We start from the raw sequence: 17,341 nt of genomic DNA, 5'->3' as shown, positions 1-17,341 counted from the left end.
TCTCCAGAGGTGACACTGCTGTTAGCCTGCGCGCCCACCCCTCAACTCCAGCTCACCTCTCTCTTTTTAAACTTGTCCCAGACCTTGCACCGGCATACAGACTCCGACGGCTTCAGGATACGGTGCCATGATTACACATAATACATAAACCAACGCGCAACGTGTAAATAATTACTTGGGATACGAGGGCGGTCAGAGCCAGAAGGGGCCCTGGTGGGCAGCTAGGCCAGCCTCTTTGCTCCTGCACTCCACCCGCAGAGAGGCCCTGGGGCCAGTGCAGGCGCCGTCTCCCCCGGACTCTCCCAGGAAACGCACACCCAGTAAATACAGCACCTAAACAACGAAAGTGCTCAAAACAACCCAAGGCGGCAAGTATTCCAGATATCCGCAATTTACAGAGAGGAAAACCGAGTCTCCCGTGGGTAATTGTGTCTAATTCATTTGTCGCGCACCCGGCGCAGTCGTTCTCCCCCGCAGCCCCGCCCCCTCCCCGCGGGCCCAGCGCACAAAAAGCACACACGCACATATCAAACGCCATGCGCACGCGCACGGCAAACGTCACACGCTACGCACGCGCGCGTTCCCCCTCCCCCGCCCCCCGGGGCCAGTTCCCTCCCCTTCGGGCTAATGCGCACTATCCATTCGCTGCTACAAGACTCAGCTGGGCGCCAGGCGCAGGGACTTGACGCATAAGGACCCCCGCGAGCCCCGGAACTCACGTTCCCACGCCAGACCTCATCCTCTTATGATAGAGACGCCCTCAGTCCCTTCAACGCTGCAGGCGCCAGGGATCCCTCCCCACCTTGGAGCTCTAGCTGCTGCCCGCCCGCCTTTGGGGCAGCGCGGGGACCCCCTGGCCCTCGCCCAGTACTCCGGGGCTCACCCGCCGCTTCTCGCCCTTGGACCCGGAGGCGAGGGGTTTCCCACAACGGAATGGAGGCCGAGGAAGGACACGCTGGGAGGGGAAGGCGGGGATGCACATGCGCAGAGGGAGCGGCCGAGCGCCCGAGTTAGGCTGGTGGCTGCCGGCCTTGGAAGCGGCGCTACCTCCTAGAAGCGAAGCCCCAGGAGGGTGTCGGTCTGCTCTGGCCGCACCCCTCAATTGTAAAATGAGGCTAATGATAGTGCCTAGCTAGTAGGAGTTTTATGAGAATTGGAGGCGCTTACGTTGTAAAAGCTCTTAAACCGGTGTCTGACACATACATTGTTCAGTATATTTCTCAAGATTCCCCATTTTGTATCATGCTGGTCATCATAAACGAGGCTTTCCTACAAAACAGCCTTGTTTAGTGGGTTGAGAGATTACCGTCTCAGTTACCCACTCTTGTTTGGAACCAGGATTCTGTCAGTACCCCCAGAGGTTGTGGATCAAACCAATGTGCCTTTTAGACACAAGCCAGGAGAAGGAAAGGTGTGCTTGAATTCATTCACGAACATGCGTGTTAATGTTTAACTGAAAGACTAGAAGAGAATAACGTCTGTGACCAGTATGGTTATTCTCTGGAATAAGGAAAAATAGAAGCTAGCAATTCAAGACGCAAACGTAAAATTGTTTATATGTTTAAAAAAAAAAAAAAAAAAAAAGCTGTTTGAGTAACATATTTGAAGAAAAAGCACGCTCTTATTTTACCCAAAACTACGCATACATTCTTTTATGTGCATATCTGGCATTTTCAGCACACTATGAGCATGTGGGTGTGTTACAACTTTTCATTTAAAAAATCAACTCCTTGGTCATTGTCCATTTTTTTTAAACTTTTCATTTGCTCATAATTTCAGATTTACAGAAGAGTTGCAAAAATAGTTCCCATATGCCTTTCACCCAGATTCTACTAGTGTTAGTATTTTACATGACCATGGTATATTTATCAAACTAAGAAAATACTATGGGTATAAACTGCAGAGTTTATTCAGACTTAAGCCGTTCTTCCACTAATGCCCTTTTTCTGTTCCAGCATCCAATCAAGGATATTGTTACCCGGGGTCCTTGCTCCCAGAGCTCCCAAGATGGTGCTTGGCCACTTGCAAGATGGTGGCAAACCTCGTGTTCTCTGACCTGGGTTTCTTTGCCTCACAGATTCCAAGGAATGGAGTCTTAGGCTATGCAGTGAGTGTTACAGCTCTATTAGAAGCCGTGGGTCGTGGAAGAGATCTGAAACCCAGTGACTAGTGTTCAGCTCGATTAGGACGAACCCGGGACTTAGCTGTGCAGAAACAATGGCAAACCTTTAGCCAGACTGGAGCAGCAGTGGGCACCTCGCTGGATCAGGAGCACAGCAGATGACCTGCCTTTAGCCCCACTCGGGAGCGGCAGTGGGCGCTTCACTGGATCAGGAGCACAGCGGACACCCTGCTGGATCCAGAGGGATGGAAGAAAGCGGTGGGTCTGCAAAGGCGGCGAACAGCAGTGATGGATGAAGCTCAGCTGGAGCCATAACAAACACAGACCAGAAGAGAGTGCAGTTGCAATATTTAATAGAGTGAAAACAGCTCCCATACAAAAGGAGGGGACCCAAAAAGGGCAGCCCTTGTGGGCTGGAATGCCTGGATTTATATCTGGCTTATTGTCCCTCCTGCTGTTCTCTCAGGCAATAGATGATTGACTATTTATTTCATTACCTCCTGTTTTTGCCTAATTAGCATTTTAGTGAGCTCTCTTTACTACCTGATTGGTCAGGTGTGATCTAAGTTGCAAGCCCCATGTTTAAAGGTGGATGTAGTCACCTTCCCAGCTAGGCTTAGGGATTCTTGGCCTAGGAAATCCACCTAGTCCTGTCTCTCAATATCACAGTACATTTACTTGTCATGTCTTAGCCTTGGCCAATTTATAATAGTTTCTTGCTCTTACCTTGTCTTTCATGACCTTGATATGGAGACAAAAGCATGCTCTCTTGACTTCAGTCCTCCTACCTTGGCTTCCCAAAGTGCTGGGATTACAGGAATGAGTCACCACACCCAGCCTATAGTTTAACTTTAAAACAAGAATGATAATGATCCGTTCCTGAAACTAACCCCCTCCTTGTTTGGGGACAAAAACCACCTTTGTAAAACTAGTGGAAGTCCACAAGTTTAGAATTATGATAGGGACCTGAATTCTGTAAGATGTAGGCATAAATCTAACCAGTTATTGCTTTATAACCTGCCTTTTTGTAACTGCTTACTACTCCAGAGTCACATAGCCAGTGGTCACAAGATTTACAACATCTCCAATTGTCCCTATAGATAATGTCACTGTTGTAAAACTTAAAACTAGTATTTGAAATATTTTTCAAACTTTACATTCTGATGGACCAACTGGTGCCACTGGGACCAGTAACCCACAGCAAAAAGTGGACTCAGCTGATCCTGTGACCCCCTTCAGGAACTGATTCAGCCCAAGAAGACAGTTAACACCCCTATGATTTCATCCCTGACCCGCCCAATCAGCATTCCCCATTCTCTAGCCTCCTGGTGGGCAGAAGGCTAGAGAGGGTCGAAGTTTTTCATCCTTGAAAAACTGTAGCCTCCAAATTCTCAGGAAGGTAGATGTGAGAATTGTCTCTTATCCTACTTGCTTGGCCACCCTGCAATTATTAAATTCTTTTTGTGCTGCAATCTTATCGTTCTCAGTTTATTGGCTTTTTTCTAGGCAGCAGCCAAGAATAACCCAGTTAGGTGGTAACATTCTCCTGATTAGATTGAGGTTGTGAGTTTTTAGGAAGCACCCCACAAACAGTATGTGGCTTTCCCATAGTGTGATATCAGATGGCATGATATCAACATGACTTTTTACTGGTTGATTGACCATGATTACATGTATTAAATTAATTTAAATTTGTACTGAGGCTGCCTCCCTACCTTTAGGGCCGATGTAAGGAATCGCAACCTACCTTGGTATGTAAACAAACAAAACCTAGCTTGTTTTCTATCTACAAATATTCCCTGCCCACTTTATAGAGTTCTCTGAACCTCTTCTAGTTCTGAGTATTGTCTGATTCAAGAATCTTTCTTTGCTGAAATGAACTCAGCTAAACTTAATTTTCTAAAATTTGTCTTTTAACACTTGGTTAAGGTGGTGTCGGATAGGATTCTCCCTATTTTTCCGTTTCCAGTCTGTATGTGTAAGTGGGTCTGTATGTCCAGCCCACACTCAGCTGGAAAGGAAATAAGCTCCATTTTAAATTTGTGGTTATATTTTTAAATTACCACACCGATTAGTAAATTCAGGGAGAGATTCTTTGAGACTATGCAAATACCCTATTTCTGCTTTTCCACTGATTTTAGTTATCATTGGTGGATCTTGGCTGCAACCATTATTACTGTGGTGTTCCAAATGGTGATTTCCTGTGTGAACTATGAAAACTTGAGACAGGTCTCAGAAAATTTAGAAAGTTTGTTTTGCGGCTGGGTGCTGTGGCTCACGCCTGTAATCCCAGCACTTTGGGAATCCGAGGCAGATGGATCATGAGGTCAGCAGTTAAAGACCAGCCTGACACTCTGTCTCAAAAAAAAAAAGGAGTTTGTTTTGCCAAGGTTGAGGATGCAGGCCTGTGACACAGCCTCAGAAGGTCCTGACATGTGCCCAAGATGGTCAGAGCACAGCTTGCTTTTATACATTTTAGGGAAACATGAGACATCAATCAACGTATGTAAAATGAACATTGGTTCCGTCCAAAAAGGCGGCAAAAACAGGACAACTGGAAGCAGGGAGGGTGCTTCCAGGTCAAAGGTAGGTGAAAGACAAATGGTTGCATTCTTTTTGTTGTTGTTGTTGTTGTTGTTGAGATGGAGTCTTACTCTTATCACCCAGGCTAGAGTGCAGTGGCGCAATTTTGGCCCACTGAAAACCTCTGCTTCCCAGGTTCAAGCTGTTCTCCTGCCTCAGCCTCCTGAGTAGCTGGGATTACAGGCACTTGCCACCATGCCCGGCTAATTTTTGTACTTTTAGTAGAGACAGGGTTTCACCATGTTGGCCAGGCTGGTCTCAAACTCCTGACCTCAGGTGATCCACCCGCCTCAGTCTCCCAAAGTGCTGGGATTATAGGTGTGAGCCACCGTACCCAACCTTCTTTCTCTTTTTTTCTCTACACAGTATATTCTCACAGAGCAAGAAGTTTCAATTTTAATAAAGTCTAATTTATCATTTTTTCTTTTATAAATTGTGATGTTTGTGTAAAATTTAAAAACTCTTTGCCTAATCAAGGCCACAAATACTTTCTCCTACGTATAGATCTGTAAGTTGTAGAATTTTAAGTGTATTTAAGCCTATAATTCATTTTGAGATAATTTTTTATGACATTGAAATATAAGTCAATATTCTTGTTTACTTGTTTCTTTGCATATGTATTTTTCTTCTCTTTTCTTTTCTTTTTTTTCCCCCCCAAGACAGAGTTTCACTCTTGTCACCCAGGCTGGAGTGCAGTAGCGTGATCTTGGCTCACTGCAACCTCTGCCTCCCGGGTTTAAGCGATTCTCCTGCCTCAGCCTCTAGAGTAGCTGGAATTACAGGCGCACACCACCACACCCAGGTAAGTTTTGTATTTTTAGTAGAGACGGGGTTTCACCATGTTGGCCAGGCTCGTCTTGAACCCCTGACCTCGTGATCCACCTGCCTCGGCCTCCCAAAGTGCTGGGATTACAGGCATGAGCCACTGCACCCAGCCTGCATATGTATGCTTAAATGTTCCAGTACCATTGTTAAAAAGACTATCCTTTCTCTACTGAATTGTCTTTGCACCTGTGTCAAAAATCAAATGACCACATTTGTGCAGGTTTATTCCTGTGCTTTCTATTCATTCCATTGATCTATGTGCTATGGTTTGGATATGTTCTCCAAAGTTCATGTGTTGGAACCGTTATCTCCAATGCAACAGTATTGAGAGGTGGGACACATTAAAGGTAATTAGAGGCAGAGCCCTCATGACTGGATTAAGACCCTTAACTTGGTAGTAGGTTCCTTTTAAAAAGATGAGTTCAGCCTCATTTCCTGTCTCACCATATGCTTATTCTGCCATGTTGTGACACAGCAAGAAGGCCCTCACAAGATGTGGCCCCTTGATCTTGGACTTCCCAGTATCTGGAACCATGAGCCACATAAACTGCTGTTCATTATAAATTACCCAGTGATGTAGTTCGGATATTTGTCCCCACCCAAATCTCACATTGAAATATAATCCCCATTGTTGGAGGTGGGTCCTGGTGGGATGTGTTGGGGTCATGGGGGCGGACCTCTCATGGCTTGGTGCTGTTCTTGCAATAATGGGTGAACTCTCATGAGATCCGGCTGTGTAAGTGTGTGTGGTACCTCTCCCTCAACTCTCTCTCTTTTGCTCCTGCTTTCACCATGTGACATGCCTATTCCCACTTCACCTTTTCCAATGATTATAAGTTTCCTGAGGTTTCCTCAGAAGCAGATGCAGGTCCTATGCTTCCTGTAAAGCCTGCAGAACCATGAGCCAATTAAATCTCTTTTTTTATAAATTATCTAGTCTCGGGTATTTGTTTATTGCAATGTAAGAACAGTCCAATATGCCAAGTCTGTGGTATTATGTTAGAGAAGTATGAAATGGACTAGGACAGAATAGTGGTGCTAGAGAGTCAGTTGTTGCTATAACAAATACCAGTAAATGTGGAAGCAACTTTGGAAGTGGGTAGTGGGTAGACGACAGAAGAATTGGGAGAGAGGTTAGAAGAGTCTATATTGCTATGAAATGAACATTAAGGGTAATTCTTGTGAGGGCACAGAATACAAGAATAGCTACAGGGAAAGTCTGAGTCTTCCTAGAAATTACTTAAATGGTCATGAACAGAATGCTGTTAGAAATATGGATGGTTGTGATCCCAGCACTTTGGGAGGCCAAGGCAGGCAGATCACGAGGTCAGGAGATTAAGAACATACTGGGTAACACGGTGAAACCCCGTCTCTACTAAAAAATACAAAAATTAGCAGGGCGCGGTGGTAGGCGCCTGTAGTCCCAGCTACTCGGGAGGCTGAGGCAGGAGAATGGTGTGAACCCGGGAGGCAGAGCTTGCAGTAAGCAGTGATTGCGCCACTGCACTCCAGCCTGGGACACAGAGCCAGACTCCGTCTCAAAAAAAAAAAAAAAGAAAAGAAAAGAAAAGAAATATGGATGGTAAAGGCCTTTATGATGAGGTATCAGAGAGTAATGAAGAATAACTTATTAGAAACTAGAACAAAAGCTATCCTGTTACAAAGTGGCAAAGATTTTGACTGAATTGTGTTTGTGCTTAAGGTCTTTATGAAAGGCAGAATTGTAAAGTAATGAACTAGGACATCTGGTGGAAGAAATTTCTTTTTTTTCTAGAGACGGAGTTTTGCTCTTGTTGTCCAGGCTGGAGTACAGTGGCGCAATATCGGCTCACTGCAACCTCCACCTCCCGTGTTCAAGTGATTCTCCTCCCTCAGCTTCCCGAGTAGCTGGGATTACAGGCAACCGCCACCATGCCTGGCTAATTTTTTGTATTTTTAGTAGAAACGGGGTTTCACCATGTTGGCCAGGCTGGCCAGGCTGGTCTCAAACTCCTGAGCTTAAAATTTCGTAGCAAAATCTCAAAGGAGCTTCATGGATACTTTTTTTTTTTTTTGACATGGAGTCTTGTTCTGTCCCCCAGGCTGGAGTGCAGTGGTGCGATATCAGCTCACTGCAACCTCCGCCTCCTGGGTTCAAGCGATTCTTCTGCCTCACCCTACCAAGTAGCCGGGATTACAGGTGTGAACCACCATGTCTGGCTAATTTTTGTATTTTTAGTAGAGACGGTGTTTTACCATGTTGGTCAGGCTGGCCTGGAACTCCTGACTTCAGGTGATCTGCCCACCTCGGCCTCCCAAAGTGCTGGGATTACAGGCATGAGCCACCACACCCAGCCTAAGCTGCATGGCTACTTTGTTGTTGTTTTTTTTGAGAGGGAGTCTCGCTCTGTTGCCCAGGCTGGATTGCAGTGGCGCAATCTCTGCTCACTGCAAGCTCCGCCTCCTGGGTTCAGCCATTCTCCTGCCCCAGCCTCCCAAGTAGCTGGGACTACAGGTGCCTGCCACTACACCTGGCTAATTTTTTTGTATTTTTAGTGCAGATGGGTTTTCACCGTGTTAGCCAGGATGGTCTTGATCTCCTGACCTCGTGATCCACCCACTTCAGCCTCCCTAACAGCACATAGTAAGATGCAAGAATACAGAAATGATTTAGAGACAAAATGTATAATTAAAAAGAAGAAAAAAGCAGAGTAGAAAGATTTGGAAAATTTGCAGCCTGGCCATGTAAAGAATCCAAAGGCATCTTTAGGAGGGCCAACCAAGGGTGTGGCCAAATGACCGTTTGCTAAGAAGATTGGTACTGATGGAAAGGAGCCAGGTGCTAGTCACTAAGACAGGGGGAGAAAGACTGGGAAGGCATTTGAGAAATCTCTGAGACTCTCTCTCTAATCTAGGACCTTTAGGACCAGGTGTCCAGAGGGCACCCACAGCACCTCAGCATTTGCTGCCCTGCACCACATTCCAGTGCACTGGTCCTCAGTCACTCCAGCTACTGTTCAGATGGGCCCAGCAGTAAACCTTGATGGTGTCCACATTTTGCAGATGGCAAGGTGGTTATATAGGTTCTAATTCTTCAGATGGCAAGGTGACTACATAGGTTCACCTCAAGCAGTAAGTACTGTACCAGATGGCAAAAGTAAGCCTTGATGATGTCCACATTCTGCAGATGACAAGGTGGCTATGTAGGTTCTAATTCTTCAGACAGCAAGGTGGCTACACAGGTTTAGCTTCCCCCAGGTCCTACTGACACGAGGGGTAGAAAAAAAGTGGAGCACTGACTTGCGCTATCTTGTTTGGTCTCACTGATGCCAGGTGGGGATGGAGGCTTAGCTTGGCACTCTAGCCCTTTGTCATTATCTTGGCAAGGGAAACACTGCCTGCTTCCACGAGGTGAGATTTGGAAGATTAGTTCCTGGATCAGTCCATTAACACTATTCCAGGAGGTCAGCTGGAGCACCTTCTGCTTCTTGATAAGTAGGGATAGAAGATCAGCTCCCTGCTTGTGTTGCCAATATCACCCAGCAGGGGAACTTGGAGCATTGCCTGCTTCTACCAGGAAGGGAATGGAGGATTAGTGGGGAAATCAGAGCACCACCACCTGCTTCCACAGGGCAGGGGAGTGGTTGAGTTCTGTTAGGCTACTCTTTCTCTGGTCCTTTGGCTAGAGGAAAAGGCTCTTTAGGACCTTTTGGGGTTTTTTTGTTTTGTTTTGTTTTTTGTTGTTGTTGTTTTTGTTTTTTTTTCTGTCTTTTGGAGGCTTCTGTAGTGCTCTGTGATATTTGGGAGGCAATAAGAAAACCCATGGAATTCATCATATTGCTGAAGACACAAGGTCCCTCGGCAGACTGCCTTCTTCTTTCTGTCAGTTTGTTTTGTTTTGTTTTTTGAGACAAGATCTGGCTCTATCACCCAGGCTGGAGTGCAGCGATATGATCTTGGCTCACTGCAACTTCTGCCTCCTGGGCTCAAACCATCCTCCCACCTCAGCCTCCTGAGTAGCTGAGACTACAGGCAGGCACCACCATGCCAGACTTATTTTGTATTTTTTGGTAGAGACTGGGTTCTGCCATGTTTCCCAGGCTGGCCTTGGCCTCGCAAAGTGCTGTGGTTACAGGTCTGAGCCACTGCACCCAACCTCTACCTTTCAGAGTCTTTCTATGCATGTCTGCTGTGTTATATCTAGGGTATTTTTTTTTTTTTTTTTGAGATGGAGTCTCGCTCTGTCACCCAAGCTGGAGTGCAGTTGCGTGATCTCGGCTTACTGCAACCTCTGCTTCCGGGTTCCAGTGATTCTCCTGCCTCAGCTTCCCAAGCAGCTGGGATTTCAGATGCGTGCCACCATGCCCAGCTACTTTTTGTATTTTTAGCAGAGATGGGAGTTTCGTCATCTTGGACGGGCTGGTCTTGAACTCCTGACCTCCTGATCTACCTGCCTTGGCCTCTCAAAGTGCTAGGATTACAGGTGTGAGCCACTGTGCCTGGCCTTTTTTCTATTATTAGTGGAGATGGGTTTCACCGTATTGGCCAGGGTGGTCTTGAACTCATGACTTCAGATAATCCTCCTGCCTCAGCCTCCCAAAGTGCTGGGATGACAGGTGTGAGCCACCACAGCTAGTCTTTTTTCTTTTTTCTTTTTTTTTTTTTTTTTTTGAGACAGAGTCTCAATCTGTCACCCAGGCTGGAGTGGAATGGCATGATCTTGGCTCACTGCAACCTCTACCTCCCAGGTTCAAGCAATTTTCCTGCCTCAGCCTCCCAGGTAGCTGGAATTACAGGCACATGCCACAATGCCTGGCTAATTTTTGTATTTTTAGTAGAGACAGGGTTTCACCATGTTGGCCAGTCTAGTCTTGAACTGCTGACCTTGTGATCTACCTGCCTCGGCCTCCCAAAGTGCTAGGATTACGGGCGTGAGCCACCACGCCCGGCCTGCCTTATATATTCTTGTTTGAACTTACAATTTTGATTTTAAAACATGCTGTGGAAACCACCCCCACCTGTGAGTTAGTACATCCACATCCGTACTTTTAATGGTGATCTACTTTATCTTCTCATTGCTTTCAATTGTTTGTTGTTATGAACTCATTTGCAAGGTATATGTGATGGTTAATTTTATGTGTTAATTTGGTTAGACCACAGTGTTCAGATATTTGGTCAACATTACTCTGGATGTTTCTGTGAAGGTGTTTTTGGATAAAATTAACATTTAAATTGGTGAACTTTGAATAGAAAAGATTAACAAAGACTGACCTCCCCTGAGCAAGAGAGGATTCTGCCAGTGGACTGCATTGTGACTCAGACTGCAACTCTTCCCTGCTGGCCTACGCTGCAGATTTTTGGACCAAGGAAGCCTTCACAATTATGTCAGCCTTTTCTCTGACAACTGACTAATGTATAAAATCACTTGACAATTATATTATTGGGATTATTTTAACTGTAAGATTGCTAAAGAAAATTCTCATGTTGAAGTATGATACAAAGAAGCTTCTAGAAAGTTTATACAACTTAATACAATTTGATAGAAGTAAACATTTTTTCCCACATCTACATCAAGCTTGAATATTTCCCAGTATTTAAATTAAGCTTTTCATATAAGTTTTAAAATGTTTTCCAGTCTTAGATGTCATAATGGTATATTAAGTGATATTTTAAATATCTGCATTTCTTTAATTTTTCGCAATATACTTTTGACTGGGAATATGGTTTGGATCTGTGTCCCCACCAAAGCTGCTGTTGAATTGTAACCCCGAATGTTGACAGTGGGGCCTTTGGGAGTTGATGGGATCATGAGGTGGGTTTTTCATGAATGATTTAGCAACCTACCCCCATACTGTTCTTGTGATAGTGAGTTCTCATGAGATCTGATCATTTAAAAGCGTGTGGCACCTGCCCTTCTCTCTCTTGCTCCTATTCCAGCCATGTAAAGTGCTTGCTCCCTGTTTGCCTCCTGCCATGACTGGAAGTTTCCTGAGGTCTCCCCAGAGGCTGAGCCAGATGCCAGCATCATACTTGCTGTACAGCCTGTGGAACCATGAGCTAATTAAACCTCTTTTCTTTAAAATTACCCAGTCTCAGGGATTTCTTTATAGCAATGTGAGAACAGACTAATACAATTGGGTTGTTTCCTAATTGTTGAGTTTTTAAAATTTTTTCTGTGGTAAGGACATTTAACATGAAATCTACTCTTAGCAATTTATCTGTGTACAATACATTGTTGTTGAATGCAGATATTATGTTGTATAGCAAATCTTTAGGGCTTATTAATCTTGCTTCACTGACACTTTATGCTTGTTGATTAGTAACTCCCCATGTTCCCCACTCCCTTGACTCTGGCAACCACCATTCAGCTCTTTGTTTCTATGAATTTGACTACTTTAGATATATCGTAGATACATCATATAAATGAAATCATGCAATATTTGCCTTTCTGTGATTAGCTTATTTCACTTATAATACGTCATAATGGCCTTATAATTCATCTATTTGTCACATATTGCAGAATTTCCTTTTTTCTTTTCTTTTCTTTTTTGAAACAGGGTCTCACTCTCTCCCAGGCTGACGTGCAGTGACGTGATCATAGCTCACTGCAGTCTCCAGCTCCTGAGCTCAAGAGATTCTCCCCTCTCTGCCTGCCAAAGTGCTGGGGTTACGAGCATGAGCCACCGCAACAAGGGGCAATAGACTTTTCAGAGTTTCTTCTTACCTACCTCTGGATTTATTTTTATTTGACATTTGAAGTGCCAACTTGCTTACATTTTTCACTGCTGAGAGACACGCTATGATTTTTCCTTTTATGTTGTTTTTGTTTTTCAATATTTATTTTTCTATTCAGGGGTACATGTGCAAGTTTGTTACACAAATATGTTGCGAACTGGTGGGGTTTGGGCTTCTAGTGTACCCATCACCCAAATAATTTCTCTTTGATTGTTTACTTTTTAACACTTTTTATTTTATTACTAGTATTTTAATTTTCTAGTCTTCAAATTAACTTTCTTATTCTTATTCGTAATTCACACTGATGTACATCTTCGCTTCCTTCCGCACACTGGCTGGGAAGGTTCCGACTTTCCCCAAGGTCGTGGACCATCAGGCTTCTGGGAAACGGAGTCGCAAGTTCCTGGGCTCAGCGCGCATGCTCATGGGACAGGTCTCTGAGGCTGCTTCTGTGCAGGTGCAAATGGCGTAGGCGTTCCTTCTGGGAAGATTCGTCGGCTTCAAGTGGGAGACAGACCCCAAACCCCCAAGTCTATCCGCCGCTCAGGTACGGCTTGGATTGGGAGCGGCGGGCGAGCCGGCGGAATGGGAAGTGCTGCGCGGCTTGGGCAGCGGGTGGCAGGGCGGGCAGGAGGCGGTGGGCGCCCGGCGGTGGGAACGCCAGCGCCTGCGCCTGAGCCCGGGAGGAACGGCGGGGTGGGGGCGGCATGGTCGAGGGAGGGGTCGGAGGTCAGGCGTGGGGAACGCGGGGGCGCGGGAACCCGGGGATGCGGGAGGCGCGGGGTCCGAGTGTCCGACTCCTTGCGGAGCGGGAAGTGTGGACCAGGCGGCCGCGGGAGGGGTCGGGGGAGCCTTGGTGCCAGGCGGCACCGGGTGTGAAAGAACTGTCCAGTGAGAGAGATCAGTGAAATCAAGGTGAGACTTCATTTCCTCACGTGTGAAACCGGGGAATTAATACCTCCTCTGGGGGTTGTGCGGAGGATTCGGGAACGTGGTGACTGTGCCCGCAGTCAGTTACAGCGGCTGCTGTTAATGGAAACATGTTTCTTAGTAGTTTATGCTCATAACCTCGTTCTCAGGTCATTATAACTCCTGCTCTAACAAATAAGGAAAGGAGACCGAGAGGAAAGTGTTATGCCTAGAGTCACACAGCTAGGTAGCAGGTAAACACGCTAGAGGATGAACTCAGACGTTTCTTTCTCCAGATGCCGTGGTCTGATTTACTGTCCTGCTTATAAAAGCCAGCGTTGCATCCTTCGCAGCAGTTAGCAGAAATAATTTGAAGGGTTGACTCTTACCAGGTAGCAGTTCTGTTTTTCAGAACTGATTTCCGGATGTGTCTTCGGAGCCCTTGGGACAGACAGCGTATTCCCGAGTTGGGTCTGCGCAGTCCAGACTGGTCTATGTTCTCAGTAACTTTGTTTTGTGTTTGTTGAAGGGCTGATCAGAGAGTCTATGGAACAGGAAAATTCAGAGTTAAACTGTGGCCTTGAGTGAGGATTTAAGTTAACATGAATTTGTTCTTTAGGTGCATTTCTTATCTTCCTTGGAGCAAAGCATCTCTTGTGAAACAAGACATCTTGAGGAACAAGATCCACGTGTAAAAGAACCACTCCAAATCGGAGTTTCTGAGCAGAGGCACTAGCTCCCAGAAAGGAGCAGATACTAGATTTGCATACAATGCTCAGAATAAGTAGGATTTGGATGATGTTGCCACATCAGAAGCCACGCCACAGGGAAGGTCTGCACCAGATTTCAAAAGAGAGTAGGAAAGTGGACAGAGAAGAATGAAGGAGGGTTTAGGCCATGCAGGAAATATAGCTTCACTGGAAGGGTTTGGGAGACATGCTGTGGGTAAAGTGGTTTTAGAGCTAGAGCTGAGTAAATTCCATCTTCACCAATCCCAGTGTAGCCTCCACTGTCATTTCACTCCCTCTTCCCAGATCCCAAGATCTTTGCACTCCATGAATCTGGCATCAAAAGATATGCTGATGAATTCCTTTCTTCTGATATTGTACGACAGTAGTACTAGAAAGGTTTTCTGTTTGTCTTGTTCGAGGTTGGGAAAAATTGACTTGAGAGTGTAAGTGAATTTCCCTGGCTTTGTGTTAGTGGCAGAGCTGAGAGTAGACGTTGAGTCTCCTGACACCCAGGCCAGTGCTAATCACATTATCACTGTTAAAACAGACATCTTTAAAAGGCAGCCTTTTGAGAAACTACATATACTGTAGCAAAACAGCTTAAGTGACCTTATCTTAAAAGTGCCTCCAATCCTTTTTTCATAGCTTTGGGTGAGTTCTTTTAACTTAAGGAGTAAAATGAGGAAAAAGAAATCCATGTTCGATGAAACTTCTGATGAAGGCTGACATAGCTTTACTTCATTTAGTGTGTTGTGATTTGTTTAATCATTTTTGTTATATTGTTTTATTTCTTTAAGAACACAAAGTGGTACATATGTTTTAAAAAATCAGCTGAAAACAGTTATATCCACTCAGTAAAAAAAAAAGGATACATCCAAGCTCCATGTGATCATATAACTGTCACCAATAGACACACATGGATGCGTCTTCATGGGTTTCTTCCTGCCTCTTCTCCAGGTTGAAAGGGATGTTCTCCCACAGAGAGAGAGAGTTTTACCGCCCACCCCCCCCACCCCGACCCCCTGCCCGGTGATGCTTGCAGTTTTTTAAGTAGGTGGATCCAAAACATTTCATATTTCTAGTGACTTGCTTCGTTTTTTTTTTTTAATCCGAGGTAAATCTTCAGAGATTTCTACATTTTTCCAGGATCAGCAGAAAATGAAGAAATCCTATGTGAGTTGATGAAGTAATTCTGTACTTTGTTTTACAGTGGATCTTAGCAGGTTGACTCTTACACTTACATTGGAAAAGTCGAAATAGATACAATGAACTTCAAAGAAACAGGGTTAACACAATGATTCTCAAACTTTAGTGCATAAAAGTAACCTGGAAAGTTTGTTAAAACAGAACAGGGCCTGAGAATTTTCATTTTTAACAAGATTGCAGGCGATGATGCTAGGGTTCAGGTCTATAGGCCAATAAATAGCATTGGAATAGCAGATCAGAAGGGCAAAGTTGGCTTATATATGTCACATATATGTGTATGTATATGTGTATATATACACATATCTGTATGTATATATGTGTATACACGTATCTGTATGTATTTGTGTATATATACGCAATGTATATACACATACAGAGGTATTGATATCTGTATATATGTGTATATATATGTGTGTATATGTTGATGTATATACACACACACATGTCATGTGGAGTTAGTTGTCAGATTTGAGTTGCAAATATTTCTGACCTTTCTGGTAACTATGGCAAAAAGAGATGATCTGTTAATGACTTTCACTGCTGATGAGAATGAAGCTACCTGGTTCCTTTTGGTACGTATGTGAAGCCTGATACTGGAAGCTGAAAAAAAAATATTTTTTCTGCTCTTTTTTTTTCCTGTTTTTTGAGACAGAGTCTCGCTCTGTCACCCAGGCTGGAGTGCAGTGGTGCGATCATGGCTCACTGCAACCTCCACCTCCGGGGTTCAAGCGGTTGTCCTGCCTCAGCCTCCTGAGTAGCTGGGACTACAGATGAGTGCCACAATGCCTGGCTAATTTTTTGTATTTTTAGTAGAGATGGGGTTTTACCATGTTGGCCAGGCTGGTCTTGAGCTCCTGACCTCGTGATCCGTTCACCTCGGCCTCCCAAAGTGCTGGGATTACAGGCGTGAGCCACCGTGCCGCCTTTTTTTTTTGCTTTTTATGCAGTGATGGACAGCCTTCTGGTGGCAACCATGAAATAAATACCTGTAATTATTCTTTAGTGAATGCAAAAAACCAGGTACTGAGCAACACTGAGTTAATGAAGTTTTTTAGGGACCACATTACTAGAGCCCATGTAAATCACTTTCAGATAGGCTTGTTTTTTGTTTTTTTCTGGATAAAACTTAAAACATATAGAGAATAAATTGACTGTATGTCTTTAAAATAACTTTCCAAAAATCTTAGTCTTGCTTAATCTGTAGAATATTCAGTTAAGAGATTATTTTCTGGCAAATGTTTCTGCACTTAATCAAATTTTCAACCCATGCTTCATGCAGAATGGATTATTTCCTACCATTTGTTGGAATTTGATCTGTGAACATCACTAATGATATATTTGTTTATTGTGGTAGAATATACATAACATAAAATTAACAATTTAAAGGGCACAATTCAGTGGCATTTAGCATAGTCCCAATGTTATGCAACTATCATCACTATTTAGTTCCAGAGCATTTCATCATTTCAAAAGGAAGCCTATATGCCTTAGAGTCGCTTTCTATTCACCCCTGAGTGCACTCCCTTGCAACCACTAATATACTTTCTGTCTCTATGGACTTGCCTATTCTGTATATTTTATATAAAGGTAATCATACACTATGGGTTTTGCTTTTTTTTTTTTTTTTTTTTTTTTAATAGAGACAGGGCAGACTGGAGTGCAGTGGGTCAATAATTGCTCTCTGTAACCTTGAACTCCTGGGCCCAAGAAGTCCTCCCACCTTCGCCTCCCAAAGTGGTGGGATTACGGGAATGAGCCACTATGCCTAGCCAATATATCTGTGTTTCACCTAGTATAATATTTTCAAAGTTCATCTGTGTTGTGGCATGTATCTGACCTCATTCCTTTTTATTGGTGAATAATCTCTTACGTTGATGCACCTCATTTTGTTTATTCATCATTTGATGGATTTTTGGGTTGTTTATACCTAATGGCTATTGTGAATAGTACATTTATGAATATATGTGTATAAATTTTTGTTTGAACACCTGTTTTCAGTTTTCTGGATATATACCTAGAATTAGAATTGCTGGATCATATATTTTGTCTTTTACTGAGGAATCACCAAACTTTTTCACAGCACTGCATAATTTTACATTTCCACCAACAATGTTTGAGGATGACAGTTTCTGCACATCCTTGACAACACCTGTTAGTGTTTATTTTTTAAATTATAGCCATTCTAGTGTTTGTAAAGTGGTATCTCATTGTGGCTTTGATTCGCTTTTTCCTAGTGACTAATGCATTTGAG

General features: G+C 44.1%; 1 protein-coding gene and 1 long non-coding RNA gene across 17 annotated transcripts in view; one reads left to right on the top strand and one right to left on the bottom strand.

The window, feature by feature from the left end:
• The window catches only part of ZNF248 (zinc finger protein 248), a 31,986-nt gene extending 31,004 nt beyond the window's left edge, over positions 1–982 (bottom strand). For 6 of the 14 annotated variants that reach the window (XM_073018922.1, XM_007962417.3, XM_007962424.3 and 3 more), the window contains exon 1: positions 57–493. Coding sequence is in view for 1 of the 14 variants with exons in the window: in XM_073018921.1 (XP_072875022.1) it covers positions 884–982 (99 nt within the window). In the remaining 13 variants the exon portion in view is untranslated. Of the gene's footprint in view, positions 1–56; positions 494–802; positions 824–883 lie in introns of those variants that run through there. The other 8 variants (XM_037988143.2, XM_073018921.1, XM_037988139.2 and 5 more) reach the window with 6 other exon arrangements.
• LOC103215746 (uncharacterized) overlaps positions 580–17,341 on the top strand; it is a 40,083-nt gene continuing 23,321 nt past the window's right edge. Inside the window, exons 1-5 of one of the 3 annotated variants that reach the window (XR_012093953.1) lie at positions 580–2,380; positions 4,602–4,708; positions 5,365–5,507; positions 12,067–12,791; positions 14,999–15,057. This is a non-coding gene — a long non-coding RNA (uncharacterized lncRNA). Of the gene's footprint in view, positions 4,709–5,364; positions 5,508–12,066; positions 12,792–13,772; positions 13,986–14,998; positions 15,058–17,341 lie in introns of all 3 variants that reach the window. The other 2 variants (XR_012093954.1, XR_012093952.1) reach the window with 2 other exon arrangements.

Source organism: Chlorocebus sabaeus, chromosome 9, assembly GCF_047675955.1.
Source record: "Chlorocebus sabaeus isolate Y175 chromosome 9, mChlSab1.0.hap1, whole genome shotgun sequence".
Classification (NCBI taxonomy): Eukaryota; Metazoa; Chordata; class Mammalia; order Primates; family Cercopithecidae; genus Chlorocebus; species Chlorocebus sabaeus.
Note: the sequence above shows the minus strand (reverse complement) of the source record. Positions and strands in the feature narration are given on the sequence as shown.